Source organism: Aspergillus fijiensis, assembly GCF_003184825.1.
Source record: "Aspergillus fijiensis CBS 313.89 unplaced genomic scaffold BO72scaffold_58, whole genome shotgun sequence".
Taxonomy (NCBI): Eukaryota; Fungi; Ascomycota; class Eurotiomycetes; order Eurotiales; family Aspergillaceae; genus Aspergillus; species Aspergillus fijiensis.
Window position 1 is genome coordinate 88,752 of NW_024469034.1, and position 27,014 is coordinate 115,765.

The 27,014-nt window shown below is 53.3% G+C and overlaps 9 protein-coding genes across 9 annotated transcripts; 6 read left to right on the top strand and 3 right to left on the bottom strand.

Moving 5' to 3' along the window:
* Positions 1 to 152: 152 nt before the first annotated feature.
* BO72DRAFT_386871 (OSTA/TMEM184 family protein) lies at positions 153 to 2,311 on the top strand (the record flags this gene model as incomplete). The annotated part of the gene is made up of 7 exons (XM_040941654.1): positions 153 to 259; positions 381 to 398; positions 452 to 505; positions 557 to 644; positions 702 to 1,715; positions 1,768 to 2,108; positions 2,164 to 2,311. The coding sequence occupies 7 exons, from the start codon at positions 153 to 155 to the stop codon at positions 2,309 to 2,311; spliced, it is 1,770 nt and encodes a 589-aa protein (XP_040797583.1).
* BO72DRAFT_232257 (uncharacterized protein) lies at positions 2,147 to 2,937 on the top strand. The gene has a single exon (XM_040939859.1). The coding sequence runs from the start codon at positions 2,399 to 2,401 to the stop codon at positions 2,900 to 2,902; it is 504 nt and encodes a 167-aa protein (XP_040797584.1). The 5' UTR covers positions 2,147 to 2,398; the 3' UTR covers positions 2,903 to 2,937.
* On the top strand, positions 2,862 to 5,363 carry BO72DRAFT_451575 (uncharacterized protein). Its single transcript, XM_040945522.1, has 2 exons — positions 2,862 to 3,466; positions 3,599 to 5,363. The coding sequence occupies exons 1-2, from the start codon at positions 3,340 to 3,342 to the stop codon at positions 5,065 to 5,067; spliced, it is 1,596 nt and encodes a 531-aa protein (XP_040797585.1). The 5' UTR covers positions 2,862 to 3,339; the 3' UTR covers positions 5,068 to 5,363.
* Positions 5,364 to 6,362: 999 nt separating this feature from the next.
* Positions 6,363 to 9,733, bottom strand: BO72DRAFT_386806 (KH domain protein; the record flags this gene model as incomplete). The annotated part of the gene is made up of 7 exons (XM_040941650.1): positions 6,363 to 7,223; positions 7,274 to 7,471; positions 7,525 to 7,889; positions 7,943 to 8,267; positions 8,331 to 8,792; positions 8,844 to 9,125; positions 9,206 to 9,733. 7 exons carry the CDS (start codon positions 9,731 to 9,733, stop codon positions 6,363 to 6,365), a joined length of 3,021 nt encoding a protein of 1,006 aa, XP_040797586.1.
* A 4,250-nt stretch (positions 9,734 to 13,983) lies between these two features.
* BO72DRAFT_232344 (uncharacterized protein) lies at positions 13,984 to 16,995 on the bottom strand. Its single transcript, XM_040939861.1, has 2 exons — positions 14,147 to 16,995; positions 13,984 to 14,091 (listed from the first exon to the last, which is right to left on the bottom strand). The coding sequence occupies exon 1, from the start codon at positions 16,725 to 16,727 to the stop codon at positions 14,193 to 14,195; it is 2,535 nt and encodes an 844-aa protein (XP_040797587.1). The 5' UTR covers positions 16,728 to 16,995; the 3' UTR covers positions 13,984 to 14,091; positions 14,147 to 14,192.
* Positions 16,938 to 17,818, top strand: BO72DRAFT_232289 (uncharacterized protein). The gene is made up of 4 exons (XM_040939860.1): positions 16,938 to 17,072; positions 17,191 to 17,504; positions 17,576 to 17,588; positions 17,676 to 17,818. Exons 2-4 carry the CDS (start codon positions 17,265 to 17,267, stop codon positions 17,726 to 17,728), a joined length of 306 nt encoding a protein of 101 aa, XP_040797588.1. The 5' UTR covers positions 16,938 to 17,072; positions 17,191 to 17,264; the 3' UTR covers positions 17,729 to 17,818.
* BO72DRAFT_451580 (putative pyrimidine 5'-nucleotidase) lies at positions 17,415 to 18,680 on the top strand. Its single transcript, XM_040945523.1, has 2 exons — positions 17,415 to 18,277; positions 18,367 to 18,680. Exons 1-2 carry the CDS (start codon positions 17,908 to 17,910, stop codon positions 18,531 to 18,533), a joined length of 537 nt encoding a protein of 178 aa, XP_040797589.1. The 5' UTR covers positions 17,415 to 17,907; the 3' UTR covers positions 18,534 to 18,680.
* Positions 18,662 to 21,031, bottom strand: BO72DRAFT_530921 (alpha-amylase). The gene is made up of 4 exons (XM_040950328.1): positions 20,563 to 21,031; positions 19,604 to 20,506; positions 19,385 to 19,436; positions 18,662 to 19,284 (listed from the first exon to the last, which is right to left on the bottom strand). The coding sequence occupies exons 1-4, from the start codon at positions 20,659 to 20,661 to the stop codon at positions 18,839 to 18,841; spliced, it is 1,500 nt and encodes a 499-aa protein (XP_040797590.1). The 5' UTR covers positions 20,662 to 21,031; the 3' UTR covers positions 18,662 to 18,838.
* A 312-nt stretch (positions 21,032 to 21,343) lies between these two features.
* Positions 21,344 to 25,577, top strand: BO72DRAFT_499904 (putative dynactin; the record flags this gene model as incomplete). The annotated part of the gene is made up of 2 exons (XM_040948870.1): positions 21,344 to 21,781; positions 21,852 to 25,577. 2 exons carry the CDS (start codon positions 21,344 to 21,346, stop codon positions 25,575 to 25,577), a joined length of 4,164 nt encoding a protein of 1,387 aa, XP_040797591.1.
* Between the last annotated feature and the right edge of the window lie 1,437 nt (positions 25,578 to 27,014).

A 27,014-nucleotide genomic window follows, 5' to 3' on the forward strand; every position in this document is an offset into this window, starting at 1 on the left:
TCGCTGGAAGATTTCCGATAACTGTTTATCTCTCACCCCGTTGACCGGATCATGCCCTGTTCGAAACACCATTGGGATTAACTTGCGGAATGCTTTGGCGGTGGTCGCATACATAGGCGTACGCGGACAATCAACCGCGACATTTTTTGACGATGAGCATCACCACTTCCTCCTTCGGTGGGACAGGCTCGAGTCTAGCTCAAGCTGTAGTGATAGTCGCTGGTGTATCCTCGCTGGTCGCTTCTCTGCTCTCTCTCTTGTACGAAGACTCCTCGTCCTCCGACCCCTCCCCCATCCTCCCTTCCCCCTCCCCTTTTGAACCCCCAGGCAGACAGATATCATCATCATGGTCCAGATGCTAATCGCTTCACCCCGTACAGGTCCATATGGCTCCAAACGTACGACATCCCATTCGCTCGTATATCTAGATCACGCGCTGATCGGTTGTTAGCAAAAATTATCGAAAACCATTACTCCAGCGTTATGTTGTCCGTATATTGTTGATGTGTGTACCCACTTTCGCCTCAGATCTGAGTGGAGCTGACGGATAGCTCAGGGTCCCCATATACGCGGTCTCATCATGGGCCAGCATCATATCTCTACAAGCAGCGATGTGGCTGGATCCGATCCGTGATGTTTATGAGGTAGATCTCTGTGTTCTAGCGATTCCCATCGTCACGGGCTAACGGCATACTCTCCAGGCATTTACCATCTACACATTCTTCCAGTTGCTTATCAACTTCCTCGGCGGCGAACGGTCGTTGATCATCATGACCCATGGACGACCTCCTGTTCAACATGCCTGGCCCCTCAACCACATACTACCCAAAGTCGACATCTCCGACCCTCAGACCTTTCTCACCGTCAAACGCGGCATCCTTCAGTATACGTGGCTAAAACCCATTCTGGCAATTATATCTATTGTGATGAAAGCGACCGATACCTATCAGGAGGGCTATCTAGGTCTGACCTCCGGGTATCTGTGGACAGGCATTGTATACAACGTTAGCGTTACCGTCAGTCTCTATTCTCTAGCCATGTTCTGGGTTTGCTTGCACAATGATCTAGCGCCCTTCCGTCCGGTCCCTAAGTTCCTGTGTGTCAAGCTTATTATCTTCGCATCTTATTGGCAAGGCTTCTTCTTGTCGATCCTGCAATGGTTGGGAGCTTTATCGAATGGGGTTGCCGGCTACACACCGGACAACCTTGCGGCTGCCATTCAAGACAGCCTGATCTGCTTTGAGATGCCCTTCTTTGCTCTCACTCATTGGTACGCTTTCTCCTGGCATGATTATGCTGATTCGACGATCTCCGCCGCCCGGATGCCCGTCAAATACGCGCTTCGTGACGCATTCGGTGTCCGTGATCTTATTGAAGATACAAAGATGACGATACGGGGTGACAATTACGAGTACCGTCTTTTCGATTCGGGGGACCACATTATCGCACATGCAGAATCTGACTCGCGTGTTCGGCGTGTGATGCATGGTCTCAGATATGAACGTGGTGGTAAAGCCAAGTACTGGATCCCGACCCCTGGGGAGATCAACAGCCGGACACCGTTGTTGGCCGGGTCGGAAGGCAGCAGCCGAGACCGACGCAGTAGCACGCTAAGTCGCATGCATTCACACAACGAGATGGAGGAGACAACTCTGGATGAAGATGACGAGAGGCTGTTCAACAACGCTCGAGCGCTGGAATTTGGGGATTGGAACGTAGGTCACTTCATCCCCTAAACGAGGAGATGTGGTCAGCTGACTGGAGCAGTACCCCGTGATCACCGCGAACGAGGTGCCAGCAGAGCAGCGCCTCGCACGTCAGCGAGCCTCACCACAGCGACAGACATCAGGGGTCGTCAAGAAATCCCGCAAGCAGAAAAAGCCGCGCCCTTCTAGTGGCGATAACAACCATCGTAGCGCAGGAGCCTCTCGCAGCCCGCGTGCAAGCTACGCTGAGCAGAGAGCCAACTCCGCAGCCTCCTACGCCTCTCACCCAAGCCAAATCGTGGATCTTGTTGTCGAGGATCAGAAGGCTGAGGAGGAGGAACGGCAGCTGGCGCAGAGGGCATTTGGCTCCACGACGGTCGAACCCGAACACCGGCACTTCCAGTATGCATCGTCTAGTTTATAGCGAAAAGTATATGATACTAACAACCGATTCTAGGAGACCAACGGGCGAACCGGTAGATGAACGGCATGGCGATGACTTCCACGCATTAATTCACCCCGAGGCAAATGACGAGGAAGAGGAATCCAGGAGACAGGGCTGGGCCTACGGGGACCTGGAAGAAGACAATGTTTGGGGCCGGTAGGTAGCAAAGAGCGAGCTTCAGGACCAATAAAGTTGCATGTGTGGTGATTGCGCCTGGAAATAGTTTCGAGATCATTTTATTTCTGTGATGTGGAGGAGACCTGTACTGTATAAAGAAAGGGCTTGTACGATGAATGAAGATGAGGCTAGTATACCCGAGCCATGTGCTTTTTTTTTATTAACCCACGCTCTTTTTTCTGTCAGGGGCATTTGCGTAACGAGCCCAGAGCAAGTGATGATGGATGATGTGACGGGGTTTCCTGTCACTCGGGCTGATGGTTGGTTCCCCCCAGCAAATGACGGCCAGCCATTACGCGCCCACCACGCTATCTTCCGGATTGATAGGATGATAGGAGGACTGACATGGTCATCATCAATGATGGCTGATCGACAGCCCGACACGCTGGCGAGGAGAGGGGAGACTCGAGAGTGGAAGAAAAGGGACTTTTGCTTCCCCGCTATTGGTGTGCCTCATTTGATTAGGGCAACAGTAATGGCACCACGACCGTCACATCCTCTGCCTCGTCCTGCCCCCTCATTAGTCCAGAGGAAATGGCTGATGCTCGAGCTTCTATCTGAAGCAATCTCGTAGTTTGTACGGAGTAGTTAGTCTCTTTGTGTGTGTGTCTGGGTCTCGGGGAGGAAGTTAAATCACCAGGTCTTTATCTTGCTGGTTCTTTGTCTGTTTGTCTGTCTGCCTGTCTACCTGTCTGTCTGTCTGCCCTTTCCTTCTCCCCTACTCTTGTCTCTCTCTCTCTCTCTCTTTCTCTCTCTCCCTGGAGGCCTGAGAGGGTGCTTTTTGACTTTACTTTCCTTCCCTTTCCTTTCCTCCCCCTCTGTGGTAGCTGGTAGCTGTCAACGTTATTCCTCTTGCTTTCATTCTTATTTTCAGACTCGTCAGCAGGCTTGTCTGACATCTCGTGTTTCTAATTCACTCTGCTTGGTCCCCTCCCCACCTTTCCTCTTCCCCACTGTCTGTTCGCCGGATCCACTGTATGATGGATCAACACATTTGATGCGCTGGCAGCCATGAAGCAGGCAATTGAACAAGCAGGATCTATGTTCACTGGCTGGATATCCTCCTGCTCATTCTGTGTGCACTCCGGGGATGACGAGGAGAGTTACCACCATCATCAACAAGCCATGCAGCGCAAAGGTAATGTCCATCCATCGGTCCAGCCTTGAGTGTATACACAAAAACACACAGCCCTAAGTCGGCTACTTTCCAACCTTACAACACAACCCCTCACGGAGTAACTGACTGAACTTCCTCCTCTTTCCCCTACAGGTGCCGAACGGGAGATGAAGATATGCCACACCCAGCAACCGCGTCTCATTCCCCCGATGAAGCCTTTCGTCTACGATGAAGCTCCCACCCCGCCACGCCCTCAACCCCGGACTCCATCCTTCCCCTCATGGGTGCTCGAAAGCAAGAACCGGGCCAGCATCTCCCTGAAGAGAAAATCGACCGCTGCACCGCCCATCCGCATCAGTGCCCCGTCCGACTTCCGACGAGTGTCGACTTTCCTGCCCGGCGCTGATATTGCAGCCGCAGACGGCGGATTCTACTCTCCGCTGGAGCTGAGCTTCAACGTCCCGGGCCGCCAGCTTCCAGCGCTTCCTCATTTCGATGATTTCCCTCTCGAGACCGATCGTCGTTCCCCGATCAGCACCATCCGGCCTCCGCGATCCGTAGCCCTAGCCGACGAGAACGCTCGTCTGCCTCTGTCTCAGCCTCAGCCCCGAAGCCAACATAGACCAACTTCATCATTTCAGCTACCCCGTAAGCCTGTGGGGTCTGGCTCACGTCGTTCGTCCCTCGCAGCGCACGAATATCTTGGATTTGGGGAGAGACAAGCCACCACCACCGCCACCACCACCACTACCACCACCAACAGCAAAAGCAGTGCCTTCATCCCTCACTTCTCGAGTCGTGGCTCTTCTGCCGTCGCTATCGTGCCAGGCACGAACACAGACGAGCAAAATCCACGCCGACAGCCCAACAATACAGCAGCAGCAGCAGCAGCAGCATCCAAGCCCCCCAGAACACCATCCTACCCCCCCAACCTGCAGGACAGGCCCTTACCAAGCATCCCCACCGCCGAGGAGGAAGCAGAAGAAGGAGAAAACTCCCCGTCATCGCGAAGCACAACCTCCCACAGTCATCCTCCCCGAACCCCCTCCGACGACCGCGAGCGAACCCCGTCCCGCTCCGGCCGCGTCACGCAATGGCTCTTCCATGCTACGAGCAGCAACAGCAGCAGTCCAACCACCACCAAAAACCACTCCCCGGCCCCATCTCCTCCCACCTGGCCGAACCTGAACAAGGAAAACCAGTCCCAAAAGAGCGGTAACAGCCCCTTCCGCATCCGCTCGCGCACCCTCAGCGGATCGACGCTCGCTTCCTCGATCACCAATCTAACCGGAGGAGGCTTCAAGAGCAGCACGGCAACCACCACTTGCCCTGCTCCTGCAGCAGCTGCATTTCCCGCGAAGGGGATCTCAAGCAAAGAGCTAGGCAGTCCGTTCACCCCGCGCGTGCCAGAAGACCGCAGCATGTACCCCACCATCTTTGAGAGCGAATATCACCAGCAGCAGCAGCGGCAGTCTCACCACTCCCACTCCCACTCCCACTCCCACTCCCACTCCCACTCTCACTCCCACCAGGACCAACGCCAAGAAGGAGAGTACGAAGACCTGCGCCAATCCCAGTACTACGAGAACTACCGCCACTCGGCCGTTGGCCTTGCTTTCTGAAGGTTTCCCACATCCCCTGATTCAAAACGCAACGCAACACACTCAAAAACCCTAATCGTCAATCCTCAAGATACATAACAGACCGACCCCCTGAACGGCCTCCTCACCCGGCCCATCCCCCGCAATCCCGTCCAGCTTGGTCTCACTCGTTGTACCCCACCCGCCGGAACCCCCAGTCAAACTCAAATATCAATCTGATATCAATGCCTCTTATGCCCATGTCCATGCCCAATGCCGATGCTAATACCTTAATGCTCTGTTTATACCCCCCCTACCCAAATCCGCTTCTTCTCGAATCACTGATGTAGGTTCCTAAGCATAAAGCATACAACCCATTTGTTTTCTCCCAGCTAAGACAGGCAGGCTGCTAGTTCTCCATACCCCGGCTCCCTCCTCTCCTACCTTCACCGTTCCCCATCACCCTCGCTTACTCATAATGTCTGTTCTCCGTGGTTTTCTCTCGTTTGATATTCAAGGATGATAGTGGGGAGTATCTACAGTTACAGTTGCATAGATGGAACCTAATTGACCTACCATACGCTCGTTTAGTTGTCTGGGCGGTTGCACTTCTTCGGACTTTAAAGTAGAGGGTAGTGATGTTTTGCATGCAACAAGGGTGTATACAATGGGAAACTTCAGCACCTACGAATCATACGGAGAATAGAGATGAAGCAGAACAACATAAATACTTCACTGCCGCAACACGAAACATCTGGATATCTTCAGGTATATAACAATTCCAAATCGAATCCATCAAACGCAAACTGTCCAAGGGCAGCATGTCAATCCTTGCATACACCTTCGTTTCACTTGGTATCATGTCTGAAAAGGGGAAAATAACAGTTTCAATGCAAGAAGAAAAGAAATTTGGCAAAGTCCACCAGCCGCGTATTTGTTTCCCGTATGATATCTCCCTCCAAGGTCCCCTATGGATATCCCTCAACCCTTGGCTTAACTCAACAAGATCAAGTGAAAAAAACAAAACGACAAACATCTGGCGAAAAAAAAAAATGACAGAGAGGAGAATATCACCGGGAGGGCAGACCCAACAAGACCAGGAGTAGGTGACGGATATTGACGGATATCAGCACAACAATCCTGCATTCTTTGAATGTCTTGCCTCCTTTTCCTGTTTTATATCTTTTTTTCCTGTGACGTCTTGATTGCATGCATGCACTCTGTGGTATCAAGAAATATCCGAAACACAAATCGCTGACAACAAATCTCAAAAATAATATCAAAAGAAAAACACTAGAAAGTCTCTTGGGGTATACTGCTGCAAATTGACATTGATTTTAACGCGGTGGCCCGATTGGGGCCGGGTATCCAGAAGTAGAATTGGAAGTACTAGGACGACCACTGTCAAAAGAGGCGCGCGGGTCATGCTTGGGTGTCATGTCCCCTGGCGCGGTACCGAATGGAAATTTCGTGTCAAAGCGCGCGGGCCAGCCATTGCTGCTGCTGTGGCTGTGAGAGCTTCCGAGGACCGGCAGGTCGTCCTCGGCAAGGTTCACGCCGGAATCGTTCCATGGGTTGCGATAGCCACTGTCGCGGGACTCCATCGAAACCAAGGATGCCTTCGACGCATTGCTGGACGCATGCTTGAAGAAAGACCCTGGAGAAGCCGAGTGGTTCTTGCGTCCAATAAACGAGGAGAAGGAAGAGATACTACCAGGCTTGCGCAGTCGCTCGAAAATGGACCCGCGCTCGCTGGTTTCATCGGAGAAGTTGGGTCGGGTCGGAGAGTCGGTGACGAGGGGGGCAGGAGCATGCTGCAACAATTTGGAGTCGAAGAAGGGCAGGGACTCTTCAAACGAGTCAGACTTCGGTCGCGGGATGGCGCCCTTGACTGTCGTCGCGTCAAGTCCGTGAGCCACAAGGCGCGAGATCAAGAAATCGATCGCATCCTTCAGTCCGCCGGCATTATTGCGAGTGTATCCGAGCACCACGCGGTCTTCAGGCCCGAAAGTTGGAGAAGAGGACCCCGAGGCACTGTCAGATGTCGGAAGGTCCGAAGTTGTATCCACGGTGGTATCAACTTCGTATTGTTCCTTCAACTTTGCGCAGACATCTTCACGGAAGTCGGGAGACTTGAAGAAATCTCGCAATTCTGCGGAGCTTTGGAAGAGGAGTTCGTGACTCTCAGGGACCATTCCCTATAACGGTAATTAGATCTGCAACCGCAGAAAAGATAGATAGTACATACCAGTAAGGCGTCAACCGCCTGCGGAACCTGGTATTCCGGTCCAGAGATGTTCACGACGTCACTAGCAAGCTCGGTGCTAGGGAACTCAATCTTGCAGTTCCACTTCTTCTCAAGCTCATCGATTTCAGAGATGCGGGCGAGCAATTCACGGTGATACAGCCGGTTGATGACCACTCGTTCCGAGACATACTCGGCATCCTGTTCCCACATCAGATAAGGGTCACCAGTGGTCAGACAGAATGTAGACTTACGACTTTCTCGACCATGTCCATGATCTCCTGCTTCACCAAGTCGAGACTCTGAGCATTGCGTGCAGGAGTCCGGCAGATGACGTTATCAACCTTGATATCATCGTCCTCTTTGCCCATTCCGCCGCGGTCCATGGCGTTCGAGAATTTGACGAAAACCGAGTATTTCTTCATGATGCGCTGGATATGCTGACCACCGATTCCGATGATTCGCTTGTGATATTGATCGGGCACATGGAAGGAGATCGAAGCGGGCATCTCCTGCTCAACAAGATCTAGGCCGTTCTTGGTGGATTCGTACTGGTTGCCGCACACGTCGATGTAGAAGTTGTACTCGTTGAAACCATCGAAAATGATTTGCACATTACCTAGAAGGGTCAGCCTTTTCGCTCATGCGGCCAGTCACAATCAATGAACGCACTCTGTCCCATGATCTTGTTGATCTTGCCATTCTTCTTGCCACTGACAAACTCCTTGTGCTCATTCGCAAGTTCGATCTTGACGCGCATCTGGTACTGGCTCCGCTGGACAAATGGGATTTGGTTGATCACCATCATCGCTGCCTTGACAGCATCATCTGATCCATTGATGGTGAAAGTCAAGTTGTCAAAGCTGACCTCGGCACCCGAATTGCTGCAGATGTCGGACAGCATTGTACGAACGTCGGCGGCGGGTGGGGCGCGTAATCCACCTTGGGACGGGTCGGGCATGATAATCCACCACGAGGCGCTGTAGAACTGGCCGGCCTATCATGATCTGTCAGTGACACCTGATGAAAAGTCTTCCGCCCGAGCAACGACACCACCTACCAAAGCCATGATCTCGCGAACTGTGCGCTCGACGTGCAGAACCTCTGTGCCCTGGATGCGAACCACACCCCGCTGGATTCCCAGCTGGGGAAAGTGGACGTAAGATCCGTTCATCTCCATCACCTTCCGGACTTTGTCAAGGCGATCAAGCAAAATGTTGTCGATTTTGTTCGAGTTGACGATGACATCCTTCACATAGATCTTGACCCCCAATACCAGGTCCCGCAATTTCTGCTTGGCGCGAGCAATCTGCTCTTGAGTGTCACCCGTGATGTAAACCTCGTCCTCACTGCGACGGTGGGCACCGGGGGGCGTGTATCCAAAAATGCGCGGGAATGGCGGAGGGAAGTAGATGGCCGTTCCGGTCGCCGCCTCGATCAGCTTGATGTTCTTGCGAGTCCGACCGCAGACCAAAGTGTGCATGGTGAGCTCCAGCTTCATGGCATCCACGTGACGTTTGAGCTAAGCATCGTTAGTATCCCGACCGTCTCCTTCGTCATAACAAGCACCTACAATTTGATCAATCATGATCAACACGCGAGTCTTAGCATGCTCCGCGCTCTCCATGTCACCGTAGATGGACACCCGGAACCGCTGGTCCAGCCCATTATCCGACGCGTAGCCATAAGAGGAGATCACAGCACTATCATTGTCGCGAATCTTGGGGTTGAGGAGGAAGATATCGGTGCCAGTGTATGCAGCCAGGGTATCGAGATGCTCCAGAACACTGGAACGGATATTCTTGGTCGATCCGTCAATAATAAGATGGACGTCAACATCCACGGTCGCACAACGCTATTAGACCAGGATCATCAGTATTGAGCAAGCAAGCAAAAGTCGCCGTGGCGAAACAGGGACCATTATTGGGGCCGTACCAGCAAAATTGGAGTCTCGTTCAAGACCCTTGCCCGCATCTTGCGCACAGTCTCTCCATCGCCGGTGATACAGACATTCGTCGCCAATCCTTGGGGTCGTCGTTGTAGTGAGGGGACTGTTTTGGGCTCGGACGACGTGACAACAGCCTCTACTCGACCGTTACTGCTCTCGGTGATCTGGCGACATAACCTCCGCAGGGCCTCGACATTGCTGGCATGGACGGGAAGCTGGTGGACGGGGGTTCCGTCCGGGGTGCCCTCGGGGAAGGACCAACGCTGGAGAGCACCAGGACTCGCGTGCAGGACATCATCGGCATCGGGACCGGCCAAGGTGGAGGAGAATGGAACATTGAAGGAGAGGTTGACGGTAGGGTCAATGCCGGTGGGCGGAGTCATCGGAGGTGCGCCGTGCGGTCGACGAAGAGAGTGGGAGCTCATATCGGTGTGCGGTCGAGACATGCCGAAAGTGGGTGTCATTCGCTCCCAGCCATGACGGGCCTGACCCGTAAAGTTGGAGATCTTGTGCATGACAAGGGCAAGTCGAGTCTCTGGCCCCTTGAACGAGTCGAGGGGAGAGGAGGGGGAGGGTCGAGCAGCGGAGAGAAGGAATGGCGAATAAACCGGCGGAGGAGGGGCAAGAAGGAAAAGACAAGGCGAATGCAGCAGTAGGGGAATCAAAGAGAGAAAGTAGGACGATGAGGAGAAAGAAGAAAGTCGAGGCGGACAGACAAGGCTTTAGTTTGTCGCCAGTCTCGACAGGGATATGGTGTGTTTTGGGGGGGGAGGGGGGAGGGAGGTGAGCGCACAAGGGGAGGAGGAAAAAGGAAGAGGTGGTGGAGGTGGTGTTAAGGTAGAATGGATTGGGGCGGAGGGGAGGGAGGGAGTGGTTAGTTTAGTGGGAGGGAGCGTAGTGTGGGAGAGAGACAGAGAGAGGCAGAGAGAGGGAATGAGGGAGGGAGGAGGGAGACTGAGGGAGTTCGAGTGACAAGACGAAGAAGGGCGCCTTTTTGGGTAATCCGGAATGGGGTGGGAAAAGGCAATCAACCACCTTGACGGGCCAAAACGGGTATCGAGGATGATTGAACCTATAGTGTCTGGGCTGCGGACAACACCAAAAATAAAATAGAATAAAACAAAGCAATGTTCGAGAAGATAGAATGTCCAAAATGAGGACGATAAGACGGCGAGGAGGAAAAGAAGAATAAATCGAGAAAGGGAAATAAAGGAAAAGGTAGCAGAGCAAAGCAGTCCAAAGCAGACTGACTGGGCTGTCAATCAATCAACAAAAAATGGGCGTTGGTTTTTTTTTTGGCCGCGAGAACTTGACAATTGATTCAAGTTTAGTCAGTCGATCAGAGCAGGGAGGGAGAAGAATGAATCAGAAGAACAAGGCGGGGGTGGGAAGAGAGGGAGGAATTCCTCTGGCCGAATTCAGGAAGAAAGGCTTGGGGAGTTCAGCAAGCAAGCAATCAAGCAAGCAAGCAAGCAGCAACAGCAACAGCAACAGCAAGCAGAGTTGGATGAATCCATCACAAGAGTAAAAAAGAACACAACCATCCATGGATGGATGGATGGATGGATTGGATGGAGCGATCTTCTTCTGGCCGGGTGGTCTTCCTCAGGCACCAAACTAACCCGTTCACAGCCAACTCAATCAACAATCAGTCGACTACTCAATCATCATTGATCCTGATCAATCAATCGAATTATCAATCCATCAAGGAGAATTTATTATCGGAAGCTACCTCGTGCTTGGTTTCCAAAATTGCCAAACTGTGTGCTATAAATGTTCTGATCCTTCTCCTTCGAACCACACCCCCAATAACTACTACTAATCTTCATCCCTCCTCCCCTCCTTCTTCATCAGGCGGGACACGGCGGGTACTCAGCCCAGTGTCTAGGCCCAATGCTGGCATTGTCTAGCCAAAGTACGATCGTGACCAGAAGCAGACTAACCCTCACTAGAGTCGATACTAATGAGTCCTGCCTACTACCAGAATAGTAGTCATCATCGTCCTGACTAGTCCAACTAGGGATCAGTCCACCCACCCAGTGCCCCCTTCTTGTCCTCCTAAAATCTACACTATCCCTGATGAATCCGGAGTACAGTTACAATAGCCGGGTTATACTCGAGTCGTACTTCGAAACAGAGAGAAACGAAGCCTGACTCACTCCCTGCCAGGCCGTTTCTGACAGAAGTCCACAACATTCCATCCCGTCGTTCCCCATACTGGGGCAAAAACGGGCTGGAAGGAATCCCGATAACAATGAAAGGGAACGCTGAACAGTGCCCAGCAATCTAAAAGGAAACTCAATTCCTGCCAAAGACATTCCCACTTCTGTTTCTTCGAGGGTCAGGTCAGGTCAGATAGCACTCTTCCTCATGTGAAGAATCGAAGGATGGGCGATGTGATCATCCACCACTGCATTGAATTCCCTGTGCACGGTCCACCCACCTTGCCCCTTTGGGCGCTGCAGGCGACTAAGAGACTACATTCTACGCAGTCACGTGTAGCCATGGTTAAGGCCCCGGGGTTCTTACTAGTAGTCTATGGGTGTCAACATTCAACTACAGTCCAAAGACTGGATTATAAAGTATGGAAATGCGGAGAAAAGGGAGGGTGTGAAGAAAGCATGTGCAACACACACAGAAACTGACTTGCGAGCCGAAGGGCAGGAGATAATTGCCCCCCCCGCCGGCGGAAGTATCCCAGACCCGGTTGTGAACTGGCGATCCAAGCTCGGAAGTGCTGGGAAAGGGCAAGGGCAGATCACTTGAGTCCGGTCTAGCCTGGTGGTGGCCTACCTACCTCTATAATCAAATCAAGCTCTTTGCCGGATTTTCCTTGATAGCGAGCAAGCGAGCAAGCAAGCATGAGGGGACCTTTCCCTCCCCCAACAACAGAAGACCAGACAGGATCGACTCTTACTGGGCTGAACCTCGTCGCGTTGTTGAATTTGCCACGCGTCTGAATCGACCCATCCATTTGCGCTCCTGCTGCCACTGCTAATCACTACTGCTACACTCAATCCTAACACAGCAGTACATACATACATACATACATGCATACCAGTCTGGATCACGATCTCTCCCCGGTAACGGGCAGGAATTTGCAATCTACCAGACAACTACATACTACACCCAGAATATGTACCGTATTTGAAGGGGCGAATAACCCACCCTCAAGCCCGTTAGTTAACTCAACTTACTAATGCATGTCAATACTCCAGACAGCAGCCACTCAGCGGGAAGGGGCTGTACTAAGTAAACCGGATTGGAGGAGAGAGAGAGGGAGGGGAGTGAAACGCCAGCGACCTTGCGTCACCGTGTATCATGACTTGGTCTCCGCCCGGCGAATCCAGGGTGAGGAAGAAACAGTCAAAGTGTCAAGACACTTTTTCTCCCCTCCTCTTCTACTCCGTAGTCTAGTTCTAGTTCCCTCGGCCGTTTTCTTTGTGTCTGTCTATCACGATAATGATCAGCAGCAGCAGCAGCAGCAGCAGCTTGCCCGTCCTAAGTTGAATCCGCATGGGTTTTGAAGAGAAACAAAACGGGGCTCAACGGGAACCCACGGGATAATCCTAACATCGAACAATAAGTTCAAGGCATCACAGGGAAAGACATTTGGCATTCGGTTTCGTTTCATCCAAGTCACACATGCTTAGGCACAATGACCAGCTGGTTTCTTTTTACAGTACTCAGTAAATATCGCCCAAACCTGAAAAGTAAGAAAAAAAAGCTCCCCATAGTCGATCCCATCTCGTCCGATTCGTGGCAACCTCCCCGAGGATGGTTGTTCAAGAAACTGAACCCCAGACTTTTCCCGGGCCGTCTTATCCATGGCACCAGGATGGATGACCCCTCGACTTAACTGATACTTGGAAGATCATCGAATGACTACTTTCCTCCCAGGTTCGTATGCAAATGAACAACATACTAGTGTAGTGGTTACTTCCAATGATGGCAAATTACTGTAACTACCCGACCTCGATCGATCTCGACGCCCGAATCAGCAACGACGTCATTCATCAACCGCCTCACATCGCTCAACCCACTGCAGTGGGGGGTCCGTATTTCAATTCGCCTTCAGTACCTCTGTATCATTGCCATTATGTACGAGCACTCGTATCTATCAATCCAAATTCTTTCATTTTCCAGATAAAGGCTAGAAAAAGAGATACCCTGCAAGCTCAAATGTGATAGGCCGTTCTGGCAGGAGTAGGGAAATACCTTACGCGAGCCTCCCAGCTTGAGAAGTGAGAACATATATGCATACGATGATGGGTAGCTCAATCACCTGCTCTGTATATTGCGATTCGTTTGTCCAAGCCGTCTTCATTGCTTTATGGACTATGAGCATTTTTTGACAAAGGGGGAAAACATACAAGCCACGCAATCTAGGTTTATCAACGGTTCTATTCTCTAGAATTAAATCGGAGTAGAGGGAATCTAGATAGGATGGTGTGGGAGAGAAAGAGGTGCCAAATTCTTTTCTTGACGGTGCACATTGGGATACATCTAGTGTTGCATAATAGGTGAAGAACCACGAGGAACCATGATATCGAATGATATCAGTGAAGAGGTTCGAGGAGCGAGACATTTCATTCGAGCGATGAATTATCATGGACGTGAGCGATGCGAGCAAGGAACTATAGCGGCAGCGGCGGAGGCGGTATCCGTGTTGCCAGCAGAGCGGCAGAAAGCAAACCACCAATCAGCATAGCTGATTACTCTGTGTACCACAGCACCAGAAGATCGAGATTGAACCGTGAATACCTTTTATCTCTCTACTACCCTCCTGGAATGATTCTCGAAATAGTTTCGCGTATACGTCATCTCCATGCATAAGTAGCATGAACCCCGGTCATCTTGCTTGCTTGCTTTTGTAAGTACAATAAAACGCCCTCAACGGAGACGTAAACTGAAAATCGACAAAATATATGGCTTCTTCATCTGAGAACATCAGACGGAAAGAGAAAAAAATACTTAGTACCGCGGAGGAGGAACTCGATGAACTACATCCCCTCGCGGTGCTCCTTCTAATACGACCCGCTCCGGATTCGCCGCAACACTTCCCTCATAATAACGGACGGGCTCCTCGCGCGCCAGAGGCCGCGTCGCAACATACATAGGCCGTTCCACGTACTCGCGCGGCTGCCGGGTCCCGTCGTCCAGATACACACTCACGTCGCGCGCTCCGCCGGGGCGAACACTTTCCACTCGTTGGATGACCTCGCGTGGCTCCTCATACCGTCCTGCTGGGGGACGCACGCTCGGCATCCGTACGATTCGCTCGCGGGGCAGTTCAGCCTCTTCAAGGTAATGTGGAGGTCGGCGGGTGGCGTATTCGGTCACTTGGACGCTGGCGCTACGTGGTGGATAGACATTTCGGTCATCTGGGCCGGCGGCAACGGTCGCGGGAGTGGCGCCCGCATAAGGTCGGCGTTCACTCGGGACTGGGCGAGCGTACTCGGTGACGCGTCGATAAGCCGGCGGAGGGGGCATGTCCTGTACGTACCTCCGACCGCCGAAGGGGTCTTCAACGACGGATGCCGCCCGTAGGCTCGCGTGGCGTAGAGTGACCGCACGGTCATCGTAAAGCTCACCGCGTGGGGCTCGGCTGGCGGGAAGGTAATACTGATTGCCGTGCTCATCGACCACGATCCGTCGCGGAGGTGGCGCCATCATCTGACCCGTGGCCTCTTCCTCGTAGTAAGCTTCCCGTAGTCGAGGCGACATCGGCGATTCTCCCGCAGGAACATAGCGGCGTGTAGGCGGCGGGGGCAGCTCGTCATAGTACCGGACTCGTTCTGGTGCCGGCTGTTCCACGATAGCGTAGGATCCTGCGCGCAGAGAATGGGGGCTAGCTTGGTCAATATACTCGCGGGCATATTCAGGTTGTCGAGCTTGATGCTGGAGACTGGCAACTCGTCGAAGATCTTGACCGTCGCGCATCGGACGTCTCACACTGAGTCTGGAGACGGTCCGTTGAGCGCCAGGATCTGCATGATGAGCGTCATAGATTTCATACTCGTACCCTGGCTCTCTCATAGGCGGCTCCCTTCTCTCGATCACGGGAGTATACTGTGGCGAGGCAATGTCTATGTACACAGGTCGCTCCTGAAGTTGGCGGCTTCTGTACGTCTGTGGGGTATCTGCAAAAGGTGGAGGCGATACGGGTTCTTCCTTGATGTATGCCTCATCGGCAACCGTGGTGGCTTGCGCCTTATACGACGGACGAGATCGGTCTCGATCCTCATGCAGTCTCCTACGCTTTCTAGACGTCAAAGGATAGGCGGGTACGTCAGGACTGGCGTGACGCTCCGGAGCGTAGTCCGAACGCGCATGTGGGACCGACGACACCTTGGTAATCGCCAACGGAGAGACCCTAGACGGTTGTGGAGCGGCAGGCGAAGTGATGTGGTTCCGCACGACTCGGACATCATCGGCAGGCGAGACAGATTGTCGAGCGTAGCGGGCTCGTTCAACTGGTCGACCTTCCGGTGCACGTCGTTTGGTTCCGCCCGCGTACTCCCTCTGAACCTCGTAATTGTCTTCCCTCTCCATGGGCGCGACTCCGGGCGCAGGCGGCGAGTACTCCGGTTCTTCGAACGCGTCAGGTGGTTGGTTGTGGTTCGGGTACTTGCGGGATGCGTAGTCGACCTCGCCATGGTGCGGCTGCCTTTGATCATAGGGTAATCGATGGCCTGCCACGGGGTAAGTATCTTGCATATCCTGATCCGATCCAGTTCTGTTGAGGGCCTCAAGCCGTTGCAACTCATCTGAATAGTTCTCTACTGGGACCGCAGCAGCAAGCTCCTCAGAATTGGATTGAGGTGCTGGAGATGGTTTTTGCGGTTCCCCCTGCTGAGGCGAATCAGGAGCTCTACTGGAATAGAACGAATTATCGTCAAAGGAGTCGCTGGGCTCTCCATTGCCACGGCCATCGGCTGATGGAGAAGGGTTGACCATCTCGAAGGCCTTGACGAGCACATCAGAAACATCGAAGTCCGGCTTCGCGTCCTGTAGAGCAGCCTTCTGCCTTGACTCCTGCCTTTTTTGCTCCAGCTGCTCCCGTAACGCCCGTTCCACCCGTTGACGCTGTAGCTGTAGCTCAGCTCGCACGAGATCGTCCGACTTCGTCAAGAAGATCGGATCAATTTCCGAGGTAGGGTTGGGGATGATACGCGACGCCCCCGTCACACCCGACGAAACCCCCCCAACGCCACCGCTCTGAGAGTTGGCCGGTTTAGCATTGGAAGGGGCGGTCGGGACCTGATCCTTGGGAGAAGCCTTCTGCCATTCTCCTGGCTTTACCTGAGAGGGAGTAGAAGAGGCAGGGGGGTTGCGCGAAGCCGTCTTGCGCACAAATTGCCGAGGAACCTTCAATCTAGGGTGAGTTCCAGAAAAGATTTCGTCACTTATTTTCAGGATCTTCTCATACTCCTGCACCTCCTGATTTGTTGTAGGTAGCCTAGTAGGTGCACTACTGCCTGATGTTGAAAGCTGAGCTGCTGCCATAATTTAGGAAAAATGACTCTCCTAGGCAAGAATTATGTTGGCCGTGAGAGTCGATAGATCAAATCACCTGAGGTTTAAAGCGAGCAAGTTCTGCTGCGTCACCCGTCCAGGTTGCAATCTTTAGATGCGGTATAAGTAGGACAGCTTCGCCAATAGACTTGGACCAGCTAGAGTCTTTTTTTCTCTTTTCCTTTCTCTTTCTGTACTTATCTTTCCTTTTTTTTGTGCTTTTTTAACATGTATAAGGGAGAGTGGGGAGAGGAAGGGAGAGGAAGACAAGGTGTCGAGCCAAAGGTGAAGTTGCGGAGAGGGAAAAGAAGGACGCAGCCAGCCGTGCTGTTACGAGTAAGTTACTCGAGTAACTTGCCGCCGAACGCGCTAAACTCGCCGGGGAAAAGCCGTCCTTGATTCTCCCCGACTCCCGAGACAACGAGTCATCATCCATCTTACTGAACGATTGCAGTATTACTCATATTCAAATTATTAACTAACTACCATTCACGAACTCCCCTTAACCACGGCGCATAGGGTTCGGCTATGAATCGTCCCATTCTACGCGCCTGTTATCGATCATCTTTTACTTCTGGCGCATATCCTGCTACCCAGACCCTTTTCTCGACCCCGCGATTTCTGACTCCCCTCCGCGCTGTTCTAATCCCTCGGAATCACCGCCAACTGCCCCAGTCCCGACGAACCATGACCACCACCAACAATCATCAGTCGGCCAGCGCGCCACGGGATCCCAGACCAATCTTCTTCTTCGACATTGACAATTGCGTACGATCTCCCTTCTCAACATCCCCATGGGTTCACGTTGACTGACCGCCGTCCCCACTCAATGACTGCAGCTGTACTCCCGAGGTATACAACACCGAAATCTCAACTCCACCATTCCACGAAAGTAAACCGAAACCAACTAACCGGGCCCCGCGATCTGCGCGCGCACAGAATGCAACATTCACGATGAGATGCAAAAGCTGATCAGTGAGTTGCACCCATAACTACAACTACAACACCGACAACCAACAACCAACAACCACAACCACAACCCGAACCCCCACGCTCAACCACTCACTGTACTGTACACCTCACTAACCGAAACTCCAATCTCCTTTGCACAACAGACGCCTTTTTCATCAAGCACCTCTCCCTCAGCACCGAAGATGCGCACCACCTGCACATGAAATACTACAAGGAGTACGGGCTGGCGATCGAGGGGCTCACGCGGCACCACAAGATCGACCCGCTCGCCTTCAACCGCGAGGTCGACGACGCGCTGCCGCTGGACGAGATCCTGAAGCCCAACCCGCAGCTGCGCCGGCTGCTCGAGGACATCGACCGGAGCCAGGTGCGGCTGTGGCTGCTGACGAACGCCTACGTCACGCACGCCAAGCGCGTCGTCCGGCTGCTCGAGGTCGACGACCTGTTCGAGGGCGTCACGTACTGCGACTACTCGCAGACACCCCTGGTGTGCAAGCCCAGCCAGGTGATGTACGACAAGGCCGAGCGGGAGGCCGGGGCGTCGAGTTCGGGGGAATGTTATTTTGTCGGTAGGTTGTCTTTCGTCCCTGGCGCATTGCCTTGGACCTTGTAAAGGAAAAAGGGGTCGTGCTAATAACTTCGGGTTTGATTGGTATAGATGATTCCGGCTCAAATTGCAAACACGCGGCGGAGCGCGGCTGGGCTGTGGCCCATCTCGTCGAGCCGGGCGTCCCCGCCCCTCCCGAGCCGGCTTCCCAGTTCCAGATCTCCAGCCTTGAGGAGTTGAGGACTTGTTTCCCTCACTTGTTCAAGTCGCGGGCCTGAGCCCTTTTTCTCGTGATTGTATAGAAGCATTCCTTCTTTCTCTTTTCGCGTATAGCATAGACTTTTCGTATAATTACACGGCCCACGGGCCTTGAAGACGCTATGAAGTATACGAGTGATGCTGTTTTATATCAGATTCCTGGGTGCTGTTTGGCTTTGATAAACAATATATATCAATCAAGTATGGGCAGCTCCAAGTGACGCTACTGCTGCATTGTGACTAAACATCCAAGCTGAGCCCACTGTCCCCTCCATCGGACCCAGTCTCTCCATCTTCCGTCTGTAGAAAACGAAACCAAGAACTTTCAGAATCCGCACAGCCCCGACCCATTCAGATACTTAACCGGATAGAAGACCTTGGGCGCGCCCCCGACGAAATCCACCGGGATCACGCCGCCCGTCGCCGAGACGTGCCGCTCGCAGCCGAGCATCTCCATCACCTCGGTGCCCGGGTGATACATCCGCGTCACGTTGACCTGGTAGTTGCCAGTGGCGGTGGTACTGCCGCGGTTGGAAAACGCCGAGACGATTTGCATCCCCTCCGTGCCCTTCCGGGTGATGTAGGTGGATCCGTCGAGGTAGAGGGTCTCGCTGTGGTTCGTTGGGTAGCCTTGGTCGATGAGCAGGGCGTGGCTGCGTAGGTGGTTGAGGGTCTTGGTTAGGATCGTGGTCGTTGTTGTGGAATTGTCGGTTGGCAGGGACCAGAGGGGGGAGTTGGGGGTGGCTTGGTTGTGTTCTTGGCCTTGGTAGACTGGTTTGTGCCGCGGGGGTTAGTATGGATTGTTGGTGGTTTGGGAAAATGCTGGGACTGGGGCTGGGTCTGGGGCGGGAATCCCGGGGACTGGGCTTACCCATGGGGATTCCGTCGGTAAGGAGAGTGAATGCTAGGGCGTTTTGAGCAAGCTGGATCATGTTAGACTGGTATGAGGTTTCAATTATGCGCTGGATAGAGAGGGGGGATGGGGACGGGGATAGTCTTGAGCATGCGGGTTGGGCGAGCTATGCACTGCAGCATAACGTCTACGTGTATATGGGCCAGTCGGCGATAGGGAGTAGGAGGAAAGGCTTACTGCGGTATCATTTTGGATGGAGACAAACCGCGGGACATCGTGATTCTCGGCGAACGTCGCCAGATGGGTGTAGTTGTCACACTTCTCGATGGCCGTCTGCAGACTGTTCACCAGCCCAGGCATGTCGCCGGCGGGTGCGAAAGCCATGGTGATGGGCTTATAGACCGCGTAGTTGACCAGGCCCGAGACCGCCTCGTCGTACTGGCACATCGTGGTGGCGTCGACCGAGTCAACCTCTCCCAGCGTGAAGACCCCGGCGGCACGGGTGAAGCCACTCAAGAATTCGGGGTCCATGTGGTTTGTTGCAGCGACCCGGAGCCCGTCGATGGAATAGTTGCTCACGAGTTCCTGGACCCAAGTCTGGAGCATTGTCGAGACGCGCGCGTCTTCGGTCTTCAGATCGGGCAGCGCGACGGGCTCGCTGGACAGCCAGCAGCTCTGACTTGTGGCTGCATCGCCTGCCTCGCTGACGTTGCAGTAGGGATGATAGTAGCCCTCTTCGTTGAAAGGGTGCAATCGCGAATAGTCGATCACTGAGGAGGTGACGGTAGTGTTGTCGGTGTCGACGGCTTGCGCCATGTTGTTGAGCACCACTTCCACCATCAGATACATGTCCCGTCGGTGTAGCTCCTCCGCCAGCGCTCGCAGGTCTTCGGCTGTTCCAAAGTGCGCATTCAAGGCGTACAGGTCTTGCGGCCAGTGGCCATGCCATGCCTCCCCTGCCGATGTGGTCTCGGGGATATTCTCGACGACTGGAGAGATCTGGATTGCTGTAAATCCTAGGTCTTGAATATAGTCCAATTCGTCGATGATACCGGCCCATGTACCCCCGCAGTATTTGGTGGGATCGCATGATGTATCTGGTGCGTTATTGGGGCGCGCGAAGCGGTCGGTCAAGACTTGCTAAGGAGGGGATGAGGATGCTATGCACAGTGGAATCAGAAGGCAGAGAGACATACATAGATCGAGCGCTGTGCCCAGTCATCGGTCGAGGGAGCTGCCAGTGCTAGGCTGGCTATTGTGGTTAGAAGTCCACCTGTGTACATGAGGCGGGCCATCTTGTACAGTCTTGCTGGGAAGATTGACCGATGTCTGGTGGTGTAGAGCTGGAGGAGAACTCTTAGGTATTTAGAGGTCCAGTGGAATTGCCGGCTGAATACCAGAACAAGCAGGAAGCGATCGTGATGTGAGGAAGCAGAACTCTGGCTCTCCCCGTAAAATTGCTGGATACTGCATCTTATATATGGTAGTCGAGCCCTTGCTGTTTAGATACAAATACTAGTAGTACTAAGGCTTCATCTCATTGTCTCAATGAGAGTAAGATGTTTGGGTTCGCCCCTCACCTTTTGGGTGAGACAGACGTGCATACAACAGTATGAAAACCAGGCAGCTCAGCCAGTGGGCTTCAAGAATGTGGCAACAGTAAGGGATGGAGAAAAAAGAAGCAATGTACGGAGTAGATTTAAATTATGTTGTTGTCGGCCTCGAGCCGTAATGCGGAGGATGTCTGTGCATGCCTCAGGCCCATTAACTTTACCCCTGTCGCGTCCTCAGGCCTCTCTCTAAGGCTAGCAACAATCAATCCACTCTCCGTCCCGTCAACAACAATAACGAAGTACTCCGTACTAACTTACCATCTCCATTCTCTCCCCCTCTTCCATCCTCTCTCCCCTCCTCTCTCCTCCTACTAGGGCAACTCTGCGTCTGTACAGGGTCTCCCACCCTGACGCATGCTTCAAGATGGCTGAACTAATCACCGGCCATGTGGTCACGCTCACCGACGGTCGGCAGGCCACCGTTCGGTTTGTGGGCACAACACACTTCGCGCCTGGCGACTGGGTAGGCATTGAGCTCGACGAACCCACGGGGAAGAATGATGGCGCCGTACAAGGCGAGAGGTACTTTGACTGCGAGCCAGGATTTGGCATGTTTATTCGTCCAACTGCCGTCGACGCGATCATTGAACAACCGCCCGCACGGCCACCACCCAAGCCCGCCGCTCCGAAAGCTATCACCACCGCTCAACCCACTCCGGCCCGAGGCAGAGCTCAGAGCGGCATTGCCGCTGGCCTCAAGAAGCCCAATGCGATCGCAACCGCCAACACCAAACGACACAGTGCCGGTGCGGCAAGCCCGACTTCCGCGCTGCGAGGCGCCGCTCAGCGCTTGTCAACAAAGGTAATGCATGCATGCCTCCGGATGGGCTGGCCCGGAGAACTCTCAAGCTAATGGCTGGCGCTTACTATAGTCTCCTACGAAGTCTCCGACGAAGCAACTGTCGGGATCTGGGCTTTCCTCCAATCGTTCCTCTCTTAGCAGCACTCCGCGACCCGCCGCAGCCACCCCCAAAGCTCGCCCGTCTATTAGTTCCAAGACATCTATGCCCCCTCCGCCGCTCCCATCAACAATCAATCGCGCCTCTCGCTCTTCGATATCAACACCCGCATCCAAGACGAGAAGACCGAGTTTGCACGCTACCGCATCTGCGCCGACGGGGCTGGCGAAACGCCCTGCAGTGCGACCAGCGGTCCCCGGCAGAGCGTCGGAAGATGTGGCGGGTGAAACGAGCCCTCTGTCAGAGGACCCAGATACTGAAACACTGGATGTCGAGGGCGACGGGGATCAGGATGACCCGGGTCTCAGGTCTGCTAGGCCTAGTCCGGGCGCCTCACGGACAGTGAGTGGCAGCCAAAAGCAGCCACAGCCTTCGTCGCAGCGTCTTTCGACCGGTGGCGCTGTATCGCGAGAACTTGATGAATTGAAAACCAAGCTTCGAGTAATGGAGAAGAAACGAGCCGACGATCGCGAAAAGCTGAAGAACCTGGAGCAATTGCAGTCGGATCGGGACAAGTTTGAGAGCATCATCCAGAAGCTGCAAGCAAAATACCAACCTCAGCAGCTCGAGATTGGCGAACTACGCAAGAGATTGAAGGAGTCGGAAGCTCGGCTGGAGGAAGTCGAGCGTCTTCAAGCCGAACATGACTCAATCCTGGAAATGGCTACGTTGGATCGTGAGATGGCGGAAGAAACGTCCGAGATGTTCAAACATGAATGTGAGACACTGCGACTGAGGGTTGAAGAGCTGTCGCTGGAGGTCGAAGTCCTCCGAGAAGAAAACGAGGAGCTTGGACAGGCCATGACCCCCGAGGAAAAGTCAAGCCACGGATGGCTGCAGATGGAAAAGACGAACGAGCGTCTCCGCGAGGCCTTAATCCGTCTTCGCGACATGACTCAGCAGCAGGAGGCTGAGCTGAGAGACCAAGTCAAGGAGCTCCAGCAAGACCTTGAAGACTATACAGCTATCAAATCTCAGTATGAATCGACGAAAGAGAAACTACTTGTGTCCGAGAACAATGTTGAGGATCTGAAGCAGCAGCTTGAAACCGCGCTGGGCGCCGAGGAGATGATTGAAGAACTGGCAGATAAAAACATGCGCTACCAGGAAGAGATCAACGACCTCAAGGCTGCAATCGAAGATCTGGAGGCATTGAAAGAGATCAACGATGAACTCGAATACAACCACATAGAAACAGAGAAACAGCTTCAGGAGGAAATCGATTATCGGGAGAGTCAGTGCAATGAACAAAACCGGAGAATTAATCAACAGGAAGAAGTCATCGAAGACCTCGAATACACCTTGGTCCGTTTTCGAGAGCTGGTCTCTACCCTGCAAGGCGACTTGGAGGACATGCGCGCATCGCAGCAAATCTCCGAAGCGGAAGCTACCGATCTCACCACGCGCTCTCGTGCCATGATGGACCTCAACTTGAAGCTTCAGGCATCCGTTTCCAAGGCGCAAACCAAGACAATCGATATCGAACTTGGTCGTATGGAGGCGGAAGAAGCAACGCAGCACTTGTCAATCCTCAAATTGTATCTCCCAGAGTATTTTGACAGCGAGCGTAATGCTATCCTTGCGCTTCTCCGGTTCAAGCGTGTCAACTTCAAAGCCTCGTTGATGAATAACACCATCCGCGAAAAGGTTTCAGAGCAAGCCTCGGTGTCTACCGCAATTGAAGAGGTCTTTGTGGCGAGCGAAGTAATGGAGAGGTTACAATGGATTGCTGCTCTCTGTGATCGTTTCGTCAACTACATCAACACCTGTTCAGCAGAGAGTTTCGGCAGCATTGCAGGCGCTCTGTTCGAGCTCGAGCCCGTGGAACGCACGTTGAACTTTTGGATCGAAGGGTTGAAAAAGAACGAAGTGAACCTGAAGAAGTGTGCAGTTGAGCTACAGCGGTCTATTTCCCTACTCGCCCATCTTGCTGAGACCCTTCTGCCAACGACCTTGGAAACATTTGCGGACGAACTTTGCATGCGCTCCATGCTGGCCCAGTCTTACATCGAACACAGCGCTTCAACCATCTCGCGGCTGAGGACCTTATTCCAGTCAAAGCTTGCGGTACCGGAAGGAGGCGACGAAGAAAGCGCATTCCTCTACAACAAATTGGAAGGGATCGTGACACAAGCCCGTGGACTGAAAGTCGCCATGGGAAAGATCTATCGCGCTCTGGAAGAGCTCCGCTCCAGGTCCCTTGCACTTTCACCTGATGTGGCCGGCCCATTCAAACAAGCCGAAGAAGCAGCCAAGGATCTCTCTGCTTTGACCCGACAACTCGGGGAGACGATTGTGATTATCATCATCGACGAAAGCCGAACTGAGCCTCTGACCCTGGAGGAAGCACTGAAGACGATGTCCCAAATCTCTACACTCTATGCACAGCCTTCCGAAACAGGCAGCGAAAGCAGCGACGCAACGTCTCTTATCTCCAACCGACTGCGTAGTCTAGGCGGGTTCCTCGAAGAGCTCGACTCAATCACATCCGATCTCTCGATCACGTCTGAGTTCGAGACGCGACCCTCCCCTTGGACCATCCGCGCCGAAGAACTCAAATCCAACAAACAAAACTCCCCTGACGCGGACGAGGAGATCCGCCGGCTCAAGAACGAAATCCATGAAGCCTCCACCGCCCTTGGCGTAAAGGACAAGACCATCGAGGAGCAAGCCATCAAAGTCGAACTGGTCGAGTCCCGGATGCGCGACGCCAGCAAAAAGGCCTCGATGGTCAAAGACCTGGAGGCGAAGATCGAAGAGCTTCAGTCGGCACACTCGGATCTGGAATCCACTCTGCACCAACAGCGCGCGGGGATCGAAGCCCTCGAGACCGAACGCGACGAGCTTAAGACCCGCCTGGATAAAGTCAAGCGCATCTCCGGCACGACAGGCGCCACGACGACCGCTGAAGGTGGCGTGGTGATTGACGCCGGCCTATCACTTGCCACGATGCGGGAGAACGAAGCCCTCCGCGCCGAGGTCGAGAGCCTGCAAGCCGCCGTACGTTACTTCCGCGAGGAACACCGCCGCGCCAACATCCTCGACCCGTACTCGATCCAACGCTCGGCGGACCTGCACTCCTGGCTCGACGTGCCCCTGACGCAGAGCCACGTCTCCTCCCCGCGTCGTGAGAAGATCCAACACACCGCCTCCGAAAGCCGCGACGTCTTCACCCATCTCCTCAAACTGACCCAGGAATCGAACATCTGCGACCTGAAGTCCACCGCTCCTCCGACCACCAGCACCGCCTCCGACCCAACCAGCACCACCACAACCACACGGGTCACGTGGCGCCCCAGCAAGACCAAACTCCGCTACCACGTCCTCCAGCAGCGCGAGAACTTCGAGCAGTGGGCCGACTGGCGCGACGAGATCATTAGCCACGAACGCGAACAGGACCGCGTCGCCACGGCCAAGAAGGAACGCCTCGCGCGGCGACACCACGCCGCCACGAAGAGCTCGGTCTACGGCGCCGCGGCAGGGTTCTCCCAGGGACTGGGCCATGGCATGATGGGTCGCGCGTGGCAGATCCTGGGAGGCATGGAGCAGCACGATAGCGCGGGCGGTCGCAAAGCCGGTGGTGGGGAGAGAGGTACGGTGGTTGGTGGGCTTGACATGGGCGTGGGGTCTTCTTTCTAGGTGACATCGTCATCGTCGGTCGGCCCCTCGAGCTTCGATCCCTAAGTTTTTCTTTTCCTGTTGGCAAAGATTCTGCCTCCTGCCTCGTGGAATAGACAGAAGGTCCCAATCTCATCCCAACCAGCGGGCGGGTGCGCAGCGTCACAGCCCCTTTCCATTCCAGATGAATGAAGGGTCCAGTTAGCTTAAGCTACCCTACACCTTCCGCAAACCGCTACGCGTGTTCGACGTCCTATCTTGCAGGCCAAGCACAGCGACGAATACCGAACACATGCGCAGGGACCTTTCCCATCGGGCTCCCTCGGCCTCCGGTCCCCATTTCTCAGTCCCACTTAACTGGGTACAACAAGATTCCCAAGGGCCAATCAGTCACTATAACTGCCCATCGCTTCTGCGTACCACGCTCTATCACCATGTGCTGAAGCTCCCAGCAGATCAGAGAAAGCCTCACATCAATCGACTAAGAGGAGACTCATGATGTAAATGATACAATCCATCGACCAGCGCGCACAACCCCCTTCCGCACGGCTGAAACCGCATATCGCAACGTACAGTACATACCTACCATGATGAACATGACTGTGGCATACATCTAAGCGTGCAGTGCATCACACCTGATTTCATGTATCTATTAAACGTGTCAATACCTTGTAACATACATATATATGCGCATGAACATGAAGAATCCTAGTTCGAAACCTAATGTCCTAGTCCTTGTCTCAATGATACTGCCCAGATAATCTGACCCCGTGATTTGACCTATGAACTACGCGGATTCGCACACAGGAATTACCTAGTCATTTCAGGTTTTGTCAACCACCAAGACCATCAACGAATCAGTTCCATGTTCTGGAGATAGCAAATCGTCAACACAACCAGGTAACTCCTTACTACACGATAACTCAATATGAGAACCCAAAAACAGCATTCGAAATTTTCGCATCAATCTATGTACGCAATGATCATCAATATGGAAAAAGGATAGTAGTTATCCACCAACCCACGAAACTCATCTAATATGGATGGGAAATGTCTAATAAAATAGAGATAGAGGATTTGACACAAAAGTAGCAATGAAACAGCAGGAAAATAAAAGCTTTGTCCGCTCAAATAATACATCCTTGAGGCGCAGGAAAGGAGGCAGGAATAATAAAATATGCCACACATGTGGTAATGTACAAACGCCGATGCCAAGAGATAAATGGAGCGAAACAAATCAATGGAAGATAACAACACAGTCGAGAAAAAAGTGGGAACATTTCATTGGCAACCGTGTCAGATATGGCAAGAGATCAGGTAGACATGAAGGTTCGGATTGGGGGCCCAGGTGGGAAGGGGAGAGAGCGGCGGCGATGCGCGACGATCAGTCACAAGCAATATTGATCATGGGAGGAAAATATCGCCAAGACGGTAGTAAGGGCGTGTTTATCATGAAAA